Genomic DNA, 13179 nt, shown 5'->3' with positions numbered 1-13179 from the left:
TCAACACTTAACTAATCAAGTGGAAATTCTTTTGTGTTGCAAATTCCTAAGTACCAAGTAGGCTGCCGTTCATATCATTTATGTGGGCTATTATTACATGTTAATACCGCCTACAGAAATACAAATCCTGTACGAGATCCTACTTTTCCAGTTCACCAGCCCGGGTACATTTTGCTTTTCTTCATTCATTGCTATCTTTTTATTTTCATCCTACACTTCTCTATTTCGGTGCATTTCCGGCTGTCATGCTGCTGCGTCCTGCTATACCGATACCGATCCTGAACCAAAGAACACACAACAATACAAAATAAAATATAACAAACAATAGAACTCCGAACAACAAAGAAACGAAAATAGGAAAATCAGAAAAAGCAACAAATACAATGCGAATAATAACAATATAATAATATTGAGGGATCTCTCAATCACTGGTGGTAATGGTAACACAAAACCAGCATTTGGATGCAGCAGGAATTAGCTAACTTTGTTTCATATTATGTGTATTATGTTTATTGAGCTGTGGAATGTTTAATCCTTTAAATGATTTCTCACAGAGAATGCATTTGCCACTTAAGTGAACGTTGAGTTGAGACGCATTCGATACACTTGTATCAATACCTGTTTGTTTTTTTTTTTTCTTTTTCTTCTTTTGTTCAACCTCCAGAGAGAATGGAACCTCTTTAGAAGAAATTAAGAAATTTCTCGCTGGTGTGGTATTTATCGAAGTTCATTCAGGAAATCCCACACTCGAAGATCAAGTCGAATGCCCAAATATGACCTGGGATTGTTTTTTTTTTTGTTTTGTCTGCATCGAAGAAAGAAAATGGAGAACCATCCACAAAATTACTATCAAAAAAATCAAGCACACACATGAAGGTGGCAGAAGAAGATGAACATGAAGATGATGAAAAAGAAGAAGAAGAGAAAGAATCCAGGTAAAAGATACGCATCTCATCAATAGTATGCGCGCAATTTACCAAATCAAGACTGAGCAAGATTTTCGTGTGATCCTAACGACTCTACTGTGCCGCAACGATACGGCTAAGGCTATGGCGGCGGCTTCCTTTTTAGATTTCTTTATCGCCACTTTTTACTTGATTTTGATTTCACTTGTTTTCTTTTTTGTTGGTTATCCTCTTATGTCCCGTACCAAAAAAAAATGAAGAAAAAAAAACATTCCAAATACCTGAGGAAAAATAATTTTACCTTACCTTTTTCTCACCTCTCTTCTCTTGCCACATGAAACTGGTCATCTGACGAGAACGACTCTTATTCCGAATATTGCAGTTTTCAGAAGAAATTGGGAACAAAATCAGTTCACATAATAACAGGACATAACAGTTCGGCCAAGATGAAAGTTTAATAAACGAAATTTTATTCCGCATGTGCGGTTCCTGAGTAGCCCCTTCAACGCTCTCAAATAATTAAATTTCCTCAAATAGGCATTCAAAAAACACCAACACTTTTAAATCGTCTTTCTTTAAAATGTTTCTTTTTGTTTGTCTAAGGTCAGTCACTCCTCAAACCCAGCATTAGCCAAAGTGGCGCTTATTCATAGAGCATTCATTATCAATCCGCAGACTGTGCAGTTCATATTTATGTATGTCAGTTAATTCGTTAAGTCAGAGTTTTGAAAAAGGTAACTCCGTATTGGGTATGCAAAGTGAGCATATTCAAAATAGCCCACACACTTATCAATAATTCAAACATATTCAAATTTGAATTTATGAAGCTTCGTGACATTATAGATAAATAGATGAGCATTTTTGATTAACCGACAAGATAAAATCAAAAATGGAATTTTGGTTTGAAAAGAATGTTTCGAAAGACTGTTTTTTTTCAATAAGCACACACAGAAGGAAATAGGCAGTTATTAAAAACAGATGTCAAGTGGGTGTTAAGATATTTTGTGTTGTATTTAGGATTAACAGAAGCAAGGTAATTGGGTTATATTCATAGATTTGGGATCGATAAATAAGTTACAAAAGCAAAACATAAAACAATCTCAATACTTAACTTTATTTTCTTTGTCTGTTTTTGTGTTTGTTTGTTCGATTCTTGATACCTGAAGCAAACGTGTTCGAAAATGAACGCCATTCAGACACCCACATCGATTACAACTTGTGTAATGTATTTTGTATTGTTATTTGGAATTGATCCTAACAATACATTTCATAAAAAGGTATAATTAGATTGCAACTTCGTTAAAATCATTTTAAAGGTGAAGAAAAACTTCAAAGCTAAATAAACGATTTTCTTTGACTAAAACAATTACTAACTTAACTAAAATAATAAATAGTTTTCGTATAAAAGTGCTTTGTCTATTAAAGAGTTGCCCATAAAAGCAGTTAAAGTGAGGGATCAAAATGATTATAATTATAGCTTACGCAAAATGGCGTGAGAGCGACCATTTCTGCAAGTGCCAACATTCTAACATTCTTTCCAATTCCACCTTAACTTGGTCCTATATCATGGTTTTGTTATTTTTCTTTCGATTGTTCGTTTATTGTATCTTGTATAAAAATTCACACATGGAAGAAAAATGCAACGATAAAGCAATCGATTCTGATCAACACAGAGCAGAGCAGCAGTTCCCTATCTTGGCTTCGTCTTCATTCATCAGTAGAACAGGTAGATAAGTTTAGCTGTGAACTGAACTGAACTAAGCTGAGCTGGGCAGTCCACTTGGTCGTTATTGTCGATGGTGGTTTTGTCTTGGTCTTGGCCGCCTATCCGTATCCACCAAGCAGCACCAACACAATTAAATTGTCCACGCAACGTAGTTCACCGATGCAGCACATTATATATCATTACATTCCTATCGTATAACGTATAAGGATGCCTGTACACTATCCTCGGTTTTGGTTCTCCTCGAGCGAGCGTGGCCGTCACCATCGCCATCGCCATCACCGTCATAGCCATCGCCATCGTCGTCGTTGTTGTCGTGGTATGAATTGGGATAGGATAGGATGTGTGGGCAATCCGACCTGCAGACAGGTAGAAGAAGTACCAAGAGACAGTGCAGCAAAAAACCAAGATCTCCCCCTTAACACTTCATACTTCATGCCCACTGTCCACTATGCATGCACGTTCATGGCTTGCAGTGTTGTAGAAGAGGTGCAAGAATGCCGCGGGGTAAGCGCGGACCAAAACTACGTAACTACTTAGTAAAAGTTTACATTGCATTGGCTGCTAAAAAAATCAAAGCCAATGCTTCATATTTTAGTGAAACTGTGAAAGGTAGGCGCAATTTTAAAAGTGGATGAGTTTAGTTTAGTTGAGTTAAGAGTTAAGAGTTAACGACGACGACGATGATGATGATGATGATGACGACGACTACGACGAGGTGTTTACCCTTCTTGCTCCATATCATTCTTTCTCGCTTCTACATCCTTTAACTTTTAAAATGGAGAGAGGCAAGGCACAAAGAAGTCGAATCGGAGCAAGAGACATCACGCAAGGTAAAATGAAATCAAAGAAGCAAGAGGAATTTTTTTCTTTTGGTTCATTTCAGTTGGTTTCGTTTCAAATGGAACCGTCTGGCTCTTTGGCAAGAGGAAAGAGGCAAGTGATGGTGGTAGTGGTGGCGGATGAGGGGCACATTTAGAGTGGAAGTACGGCATTTTTATGAAAATTCTTTTCGTCTTGCTAGTCCTTTTTTACTTACTTTGTTTCTTCGGTGGTGGCAAATTTATGGGATGGGAATTGGGATTGGGTTTGGGAATGCAGCATGTGCTTAAGGGGTCACAAGAGAAGGGGCAGCGAGGGGATGAAGGTTGTTTGTGTTGGTTTAAGTTCGTTCTTTTTTTTAAATACAAAAGGGAAGATTCACTATCTTTTATCTGAACTTTTTTTTAAACCTACATTCTACCTTCCTGCAGACAGTTTTTGCACTCATATTTTATCATCATCGTTTTTGAATATCGGAAGTAATAAAGCAAAACAGACTGGTTGCTGGTTATGAGAAACTTATGGTAATACGATACGACACCTTGTCATTTTTTAAGAGCAATAATTCTAACTTACCATTGCTTGGTTTTTGTGGTATTTCCGCCAAAAGTATCCCACGACCTTCAAATATGTGAGTTACGGCTGAACAGTTGGGGCTAAAGTCCAGAATAGAGCCGACAAGAGGTTTAGCAGACGGCACTGCCGCTAAAGCCATCACACTGCTTTGCTGTAGACTTGGAACCGCTGTCGCAGCAGATGAATCATCTCCACCCACCAGTGCCGACAGGCAGAGTAGAAATACAACTTGCAGAATTCTATTCATTACCGATCGTAGCCGGTGATGGGTTTTGTCAGTGGACAAAGTTCTTGAAACTATGGCCATTTTTTCGTTTAACTTTTGTTTGTATACTGTATAACTTATAATTAACTATTTCGCCAGGGTTGGAAGGTAGGTATAATGCTTTTTTATTTTAATACTGCAGAAGTGTAGATACGTCGTATAACAAGTAATTTTTCAACTATTTTATTTTGTATTTTTCTACCTGTATTTCAACACCGGGTAAGTTGAGGTTTTATTTTTATTTTATTGATTTATTGTAGCGCAATGCTTATTTTTCTTATCTCTCGAAGAATTTATTGACTTTTTATTCCAAGGCACAGCTTAAACAAATAAATTGAAACCCCCATTTAGAATTATTAAAAACGAATTCGAGTTGATGAACTTTAGTGCGTTCATGTTGGCGATTTTGTATTTTGAATCTTTTATTTGTATGCCCAAAAAGCAAAGTAAATAATTATTGGAGGTGTAAAACAAAAGATAAATTTATTGTAAACAATATAAAGGAGGCGACAAGCACACCCGATAGACGTCCCGGCGCACGTCTCAAGAATTTTCAACTAAAAATTAAAAATTGCCTGCCTGCCCGATTGCCGTCAGTCTCGTCGGACTTGTTCGATTTGATTTGTTGGAAAAAGTATCGAGTTGAAAAAAAAAATTAGACAGATTATTTTGACGTTTGGAACAAAACGGGATGGAATCTGCTGTTGAAGTTGATTCGGTGTGACCACACCTCTTGTTTGTTACCTTTTACACGAGAAAAGTAGATGACTACCTTTTTATTGCAAGTCTTGATGAAAACAAAGAAGTGACGAGAAATTTGTTTTAACTACAAATTGAAAAGTTGTGTATAGTTGCAATTTTAAAAGATTCTAAACTAAACATAATTTTTTGTTAAAAACTATAACTTTGCATGTTTCTTGTTAGAAGCATTTTCATACCTTCTTGTTTTTTTATATTATTTTGGAGGACAAATACCTGTTTGCATGGACATTTTAATTTGTGAGTATAAATTGGAAATCACTGAAAGAATTTTATTTTGAGGACAAAAACCTTGAATGCAAAGTTTATTTTTGCTAAAACGTATTTTTTCATTTCTGTTATTAGGCTTGGCGCGCACATGCAACTTTTTCGATCGTTAGTTGCCCAAACATCGCGCACATAAGCAACTCCGAAAGTAATTAACGAAATAAACCAATATTCAATAAACATAAACTAAATTTTTCTCTCTCTTGCACTTACAGAAAATGATTCAACGATTTAGTTGAATGTCTGCGCAGTTACCTATGATTCCTTGTGACACAAACTAATGAATTAATTTGAGGTGATCTTCTAGTTTGTGTCAAAAGTTGCTCGGATCTGCGACAGAATGATGTCTGCATGTGCGCGGACTCTCGCATAAGTCTATAGTGCTCAGTTTAGAAACCAAACAGTTTCAAAACTAAAAGTTGCATGTGCGCGCCGAGCCTAAGAGTTACCGCAATTTTGCTTTTCAATTTAATGCAATTCCGATAATTTCTTTCAGAAAAAACAGGGACATTTTTTCAATTATGAAAAGGATAATTAAACGAACTGTCAAAATAATTGGTTTCAGTTATGAAAATTAAACCTTAAATATAAAATTTGAAATTTTAATAATTGGCTTTGCTGTCTTAAGCTCAAAAAAGTGAGTGAGTAAAAAAATCAAAAAGTATGAATGGTTCTAGCCCGGGAAAAACACATATTGACGTTGAAGCCACTGTTAACTCTTAAAAGAATTGAAACAGCAACGGCGGTGGCCATTGTTTAAGAGCGTATTTCAACCACTTAGCACTCGAACAGCAACGTCAACAGCGTCGTTGGACGTAAGTCCGGAGTTTGCTGTTGCATTTATAGGGGGCTATGAATATAATTGTATTTTTTTGACAGGTTGTTTGAAACTAAATTTCCTGATTTGAATCCATTATGAATTTAAAATTTGAAATTAAAACTGATGAGGTAGGGAATCAGCTGTTCATTGCAAACGATCTTATAACTGAAAATCTTATAAAAGAAAATTTCCACAACTCATAGGCTTCGTTTTGACTCTGAAAATAGCAAACTTAATTATCTAATCTCTTAATTTCTCCTAATTGTTTTAATATCTCGAAGCAAAATATTTAATGATGAAAACTAATAATACCTTTAACTAACCCCTTATAAATAAAAGACAATTGTGAATGAACCTTTCAACCTATATTGCACTTCCTAATCCATCCATGTGCTATGTCAATATTGCAAAATTGTGATTTCATCACACCGCCAAAAACAACAATAAAAAAGCAAAACAAATGCCGACAAAAAAATTGGCAGCACTGCACCTAAACCTATTATTTAAATGTCAAAAATTAAAAGTGTTGTTAAAAATTCTTTGCTTACTTAAATTTGATATTCTTCCTCTTTTTTTTGGAAAAATGTCTGATTTAACCGATGAAGAAATATATGCAGGCCTGCAAAAATATTTCGGATATACAAAATTCAAAAATGAGCTCCAAGAAAAAGCTGTCAAATGCGCAATTAACAGTAATTGAAGAGATATTTCCATAGTGTTTTTGTTGAATAATAATTTCTACTCTACAGCGAATCGCGATATTTACGTCTCTATGCCGACGGGGTCTGGCAAATCTCTGTGCTTTCAACTGCCAGGCCTTTTGGCTAAGAAGATTACACTGGTTTTCTCTCCCCTGCTTGCTCTCATCAAGGATCAAATCGATCATCTAGGAAAACTCAAAATCTCAGCCGAATCGATTAATTCAAAAATGTCCACAAAAGACCGTGATCGTGTTATAAACGATTTGAAAAGTATCAACCCCGCCACACGATTTTTGTACATAACTCCCGAACAAGCTGCCACGGAATCCTTCCAATCGCTTCTCAGTCACTTAATCAAGTATGACAAACTAGCGTTTGTAGCCGTTGACGAGGCCCATTGCGTTAGCCAGTGGGGCCATGACTTCCGCCCTGACTACCTCAAGCTGGGTTTCTTGCGGCAGAAGTACTTGCACATCCCCTGGATCGCTCTGACGGCAACTGCTTCCAAACATGTGGTCAATGACATCCTCACCCAGTTGAAATTAAAGTGTCCTGTGACGACGTTTAAAACACCGTGCTTCAGAGTCAATTTATTCTACGACATAGTTTTCAAGAACTCCATCGAAGATGACTTTGCCCATTTGGCCAAATTTGCTCTGCATTGTCTGAGCGATGAGGACAAGAGTTTGCCAGCCTCGAAACGAGGTTGTGGTATCGTCTACTGCAGAACACGTGAGGCAGCCGAACGGGTGGCTCATGGGATATCTAAACAAAAAGTAAAGGCCATAGCGTACCATGCCGGACTTAAAAGTTCCGAACGCTCCCAAACACAAGAAGATTGGATGTCTGGCAAATACACTGTCATTTGCGCCACTAACAGTTTTGGAATGGGAGTCGACAAGTCGACAGTCCGATTCGTCATTCATTGGGATATCCCGCAGAACGTGGCGGCCTACTACCAGGAATCCGGTAGGGCTGGTCGAGATGGAAAACAGTCATATTGTCGGTTGTACTATGGTAAAGACGATGTTAAGTCTATAACGTTCCTTCTGCAGAATGATGTGAATCGAAGCAAGAACGCCGAGAACGCGAATGCACTTCGAGCTGTGAAAAACTTCGACGAAATGGTCAAATACTGCGAATCTATTCGATGCAGACATAAACTCTTCTCCGACTACTTCGGAGATCCTCCTCCAAAATGCACCAATCAATGTGACGTCTGCAAAAATCCGAAAAACATCGAAAAGGCTTTAGACACTTTCCATAGACTCTCCATGAACTCGGCATTTAAATCAGACATAAGTTTGCGGGACACTACAGATCTCTATGAAGGTATCTAAGAAAAAAACAGTTAAGTTTTAAATTAATTGATTACATACATATCGTTTTGAAATAGGTGGTCGTTCAGGTTTCAATGGAGCAGGGGGTAGAAGCTTTGCGGAGGGCCACGATAGTGATGAGGGTGAAAGTAGAGAGGCCCTGAACAAAAAAGCCAAGAAGGATGCGGAAGACTTCATAAGAAAACAATTTGAAATCCGCAAAGCAATCACCGCCGCCACATTGTTGGAAAATGAACCCGATGCACAGATGTCCCGAGTGAAGCAAGCGCAAGCTACGGAGACCAAAGTAGCTGGATTGAAAAATAGCTTGCGTGAGAACTACCTAACTACGTTGATAGATGTTCTAAAGGCTAATGTTGAAAAGTGTGCCATCGCTGATGAACGACCCACGCATGACCTGAAGTACAGGGATTTCGAGGAAATTGCAAAAGAAATCGAGTATCAGTGCTTCACTACCAACAAGGTTGTCAATATCTATCGACACAGCGTGGCTAAAGAGGTGAGATTCCTATCCAATAAATTTATTCTCAAAGAACCGAACAAATGAATGTTAGTTGTTAGTTGTTCATAGTTTGAATTTTAAAGAAATTTCCAATTTTTGAATTCCAAGTTCTTTTTCCAAAAGTGTTTTGTTTAATATTTATGTTTTAGATGTCTGCGATTCGAAAATGCACTTTGGAACTCCGAATTTTCCCTCCTATGAAGGATTACGTCCCAAAGAAAATCAACAAACACGGCGGCTCCGTTGAGTATTATGAGCAAAAATTGAAAGACTTACAAGACTCAGCGTCTGATGAAGTTAAAAGAACAATTGCTGCTTCTAAGTCGAAATTGAATAAGAAATCCAGTTACAAAAAGGATCCACACAAACAAACCGAAATCAGTTCATTTTTCGAAGACAAATCAAAGAAATCTCCAAGGGATCAGGGTTCACATCATATCAAAGAAATAAAAGAAGAACAAGAAACTGATGATGAGGACGAAGACTTTAAAGAGGAGCTCAATGCTACTTCTAGTTTTGTAAAAGCATCAGCTCTTGTTAAAAAAGAGCTTGAGCATTCAGAAGAAGAAGAGATCGATAAAACCACACAGCCAGCCTTTGTCAAGGCGTCAGTTCTGTTTAAGGCTCAGAAGAGAATTTCGCATAGCAAAAGCAAACACAATGAAAACACTCTCAAAGACGATTATGTGAAACCTGAAAAGAATGCATTCAAGCCAAAGTTTTCAGAGTTCATAACTATTGAAAGTTCTCCAGAGCATGAGAACAATGTACATGAACCTAAAACTTTGACTTCAAAAGCTAGCTCTTCAATGGAAAAAGAACCACCATCCACAAAACGCTTTCTATCACCTAACGTGAACACTGATGACGTTGATGACGACGTCAAAATTAAAAGACCAAAAGTAGAACACAGATTAAGCTTGAGTGAAGAACTTACAAAAATGTGCAAGGACAGCTCTTCCTTGAAAACAGAAAGACCTAGTACCAGCGGACGAGTTGAAAGTAAGGCGCCATATTCTGATTATTCAAAAAGTAACACCGAGATGCAAACGAAAAATGATAGGAACGGTACACTTAAAAAGGATTCATCCACAACTCACAGAGAAAGGAAAGAAAGGGGTAACACTAGGGGACTAGTTGAAAAAAAGGTGCCACATTCTGAAAATGCGAAAAGTACCTCTGAGGTACCAACGAGAAATGATAAGAACGACACAAACAAGAGAGATTCAACCGCGACTAATAAAGAAAGAAAAATCAGCCAGCAAAAGCAAGATTTCGAAACAATGAAAAAATTCAAAGCAACCGTTGGTGATCACGTTGTCAAGTGCTTAAATCCCTACTATAAGATTAACATTGCAAATAAGGAGGTATTCAAAGCAGTTGCTAAGAAAATATCTCATTTGGTTTATTCTAAACAATTAGGTAAGTTAACTTAAGAAGAGTTTAATCTTTTTCAAAAGTTCCCTTTAAAAAAATCCTCTTTTATTTTTTCAGACAAAGATAAATGTAAAGACTTTGTGAGTGACATATTCAAGAAAACCAAAATGATTTCGAACGATGCTGATATTGAAAAATATGTTGGTTGTTAAATATTTAAGTTAATATTGTGTAGTGTGTGTATAATTGACTATTATTTTTATTTTGTATATTCTTTGAATATAAACTTCGATTGAATTTTTCAATATATATATTTTGGTAACATTGGAAAAAGAAAACTGTTAGAAAACAGACAAACTATAATATTAAAAAATACATTATTATACCTATGAATAAAGCGATATCAATTTCAATTAACATAAAAACGGTTGGTAAACATTAACTTCGGCTGGGAGTCTTATGATGACATGCTGTTTTATGAGAAGCGAATAAAGCTTCTTCAAGAACTTCCTAACGCCACAACTACGGATTATAAGAATTTCAATTTGTTATGAATGTTTCGATCTTATAACTACGATCACATATTAACTGGTCTGACGCATGAATATTTATATAGCCTAGTTAAGGATGTTCTACGAGAGAAGCTGGTAGAACTTACTTAATAAAATTAACTCTAAGAATTTAGTATTATGAATCTTCAAAGTTCCAGAGCATTTACCTTTATGCACCGATAAATGATATTGAGCGACCGTGGGAATGGATAGAAAATTCAAGCGTGATTTGTCAGGCCACCAGATATTTATTTATTTGTTTAATCTACGAGCTACAGGCTCAACAGATGCAAAAAAAAGAATAAATACATAGGTATATACAAAAAATAAATAATTTACAATTTATGATTAAATTCTTAAAAATAGATAATACAAATCAATTTTGAATTTATTTCTAGGCCATGCTTTGTCAATATGACTAATTACTTCGTTGAACTCCCTAATTGACCTTGAAACTGGTTCGTTTGTTCTAAAATTTGTCCTATGCTTAGGTTGAAAAAGAAGGTATCTTTCTCTTAATGGTCTAATCGGGGCATAAATACAAATTAACGATAGAAGGTTAGGACAATTTATATGGTAACATAAAATATCTCGCACAAACATTATATCATGAATAGTTCTTCGAGATTTGAGAGATTTCAGATCCAGAAGATTACGTCCGAGCTTAAGAATTTGGACAAAAATTCCAGAGCATTTTACAAAACACATTTTGTGAAACGATTCAGATTTTTCCCAATTATATCCGAAAATGTTTGTTGGAAAGGATTCCATATGACATCAGCAAACTCAAGTAATGATCTAATCATCTAATAGCATCCATGTGAGACACTCAAGTCCTTTACTGTAGCAGTTCTCTGAAGAGGGATACAATCAAGAGAATATGCAAACTCAGGTAAACAAACACCAGTTTGATAAATGATCAAGGTCTATTTGGAGATTAAAGCAATCATAAATGGAATTCACTTTTAAAAATTATTTAAGATCATCAGCATATACGTATAAGACATTGGCTAAATTTTATGTTTTTACAAATATCATCGATAAAGATTATAAATAAAAGTGGGCCAAGATGACTGCCCTGGGGAACTCCTGAGGTACATTTAATAGATCTCGAGGTGTGATTGTCAAGTTTTACTTTTTGTACCCTATCAGTTAAAAAAGATGAAATCCATTGAAGGAGATTAGAGTGAATCCTAAAGTTATGAAGCTTACGAAGCAGTATGTTGTGACATACAGAATCAAATGCCTTACTTAAATCCGTGTAGATAGCGTCCACTTAATTTTGACCTACTATACAATTAATAACGAAAGAGGAAAAACATGCAAGATTAGTGACAGTTGATCTACCCGATATAAACCCATGCTGGGCATCACTTACATGTTCTTTTACGAAAAAATCCAGTTTGGTATTTACTAAACTTTCGAACAACTTAGGAATTGTGGCATAGAGGATAATATATTTCCTCTATGAATTGTGGACAGCTTACAAATGCCTCTGTAATTTCCAACATTATTTTTCGAACCAGACTTATAAATTGGGATCAGAAAAGAAGATTTCCATTCGTCCAAAAATATTCCGGACGATAAAGATAAGTTGAATACAATTTGCAATGGAAAGCATACAGAACTAGAGCAGAAATGCCATCGACACCAGGAATGTAATTGGGTTTACGACCATTTAATACTTCAGATAATTCTGAGGGTATTGAGCCAATATCTACTTTAGGGATATTATATGAAAGAAAATCCAAGTTTCCTTGTGAAGTTGAGTAAACTGATTCAAAAGATTGAGCAAAAAGATCAAGTTTTATTAATGTCAGTAGAATTATTCCCTCTAAAATTCATCGTAGTTGGAATGCCAATTGATTTCCTTTTAGAATTAATTAAACTCCAGAATCGTTTCGGATCACTTTTCAAATTAAGCTCCATATTCGAAATATAATTCCTGTGCAAGTATTTTCTGAGAACCATGAATTTTTTTACAAAGTTTACAAAATTAATGTTTGTCATCCAACGGCGTTTGACATTTTATATTTCGCAAATGATTTGTTTTTAAATTATTTTAAATGAGCGAGCCTTTTGTTACACCACGGAGGTTTTGAGATGTTTTATAAAAAAAGGAGACTATTCATAAAAAATACTAAGAGGATTGGCGACAATAACAGAGCCCTCGGGCTTACCAGCAATTATCTTGTCTGACTTAAATCCGTCCAAACAAATTTAAGGGGTCCATAGACACCACACTTGTGTTCACACTTGTGTCGGTGTGCGGAAATGTGTGCTGTGTGTGGGCTTGTGTCGACACCGATTTTCGGTGTGAGACACGGAGCGAGTAAAATCAAAAGATTTTGATTTTTTTGTGTCGGTGTCTCAATCGGTGTGATGTGTATGGGGATGCGCGCTCACATTTGCTATTCAGTTGCATGTGAATCGTTGTTGAGTGTGGTGCGTCGCATGTTGTTCAAATGACAATTCAGGATTGTGAATTCTGGCGATCTTTTATAGATTTGTACAGAAACCTTCCAGAATCTTGCAAATAAAATTTAGCGAATATTAAAATCGCGATAAAAA

The 13179-nt window shown here is 36.2% G+C and overlaps 2 protein-coding genes across 3 annotated transcripts in view; one reads left to right on the top strand and one right to left on the bottom strand.

Moving 5' to 3' along the window:
* LOC129942900 (glypican-4) overlaps positions 1-4877 on the bottom strand; it is a 37517-nt gene extending 32640 nt beyond the window's left edge. The window contains exons 1-2 of one of the 2 annotated variants that reach the window (XM_056052021.1): positions 4494-4877; positions 4027-4427 (exon numbers count right to left, since the gene is read on the bottom strand). In XM_056052021.1, coding sequence (XP_055907996.1) covers positions 4027-4333 — 307 coding nt within the window. In that variant the 5' untranslated portion in view covers positions 4334-4427; positions 4494-4877. Of the gene's footprint in view, positions 1-4026 lie in introns of both variants that reach the window. The other variant, XM_056052022.1, reaches the window with a different exon arrangement.
* A 1760-nt stretch (positions 4878-6637) lies between these two features.
* LOC129942898 (ATP-dependent DNA helicase Q5) lies at positions 6638-10454 on the top strand. The gene is made up of 5 exons (XM_056052020.1): positions 6638-6829; positions 6887-8170; positions 8235-8677; positions 8830-10102; positions 10175-10454. The coding sequence occupies exons 1-5, from the start codon at positions 6721-6723 to the stop codon at positions 10267-10269; spliced, it is 3204 nt and encodes a 1067-aa protein (XP_055907995.1). The 5' UTR covers positions 6638-6720; the 3' UTR covers positions 10270-10454.
* The last annotated feature ends 2725 nt before the right edge of the window (positions 10455-13179 follow it).

Source organism: Eupeodes corollae, chromosome 1 (assembly GCF_945859685.1).
Source record: "Eupeodes corollae chromosome 1, idEupCoro1.1, whole genome shotgun sequence".
Taxonomy (NCBI): Eukaryota; Metazoa; Arthropoda; class Insecta; order Diptera; family Syrphidae; genus Eupeodes; species Eupeodes corollae.
This window is presented reverse-complemented; position numbering and strand designations above follow the sequence as displayed.

What these genes read in the sequence shown, in the direction of transcription:
- LOC129942898 (XM_056052020.1), top strand. Translation starts at nt 6,721, where the DNA reads ATGTCTGATTTAACCGATGAAGAAATATATGCAGGCCTGCAAAAATAT. An exon ending in TGTCAAATGCGCAATTAACA is followed by an intron (nt 6,830 to 6,886) that starts GTAATTGAAGAG and finishes TCTACTCTACAG; the next exon opens with CGAATCGCGATATTTACGTC. An exon ending in GGTTTATTCTAAACAATTAG is followed by an intron (nt 10,103 to 10,174) that starts GTAAGTTAACTT and finishes TTATTTTTTCAG; the next exon opens with ACAAAGATAAATGTAAAGAC.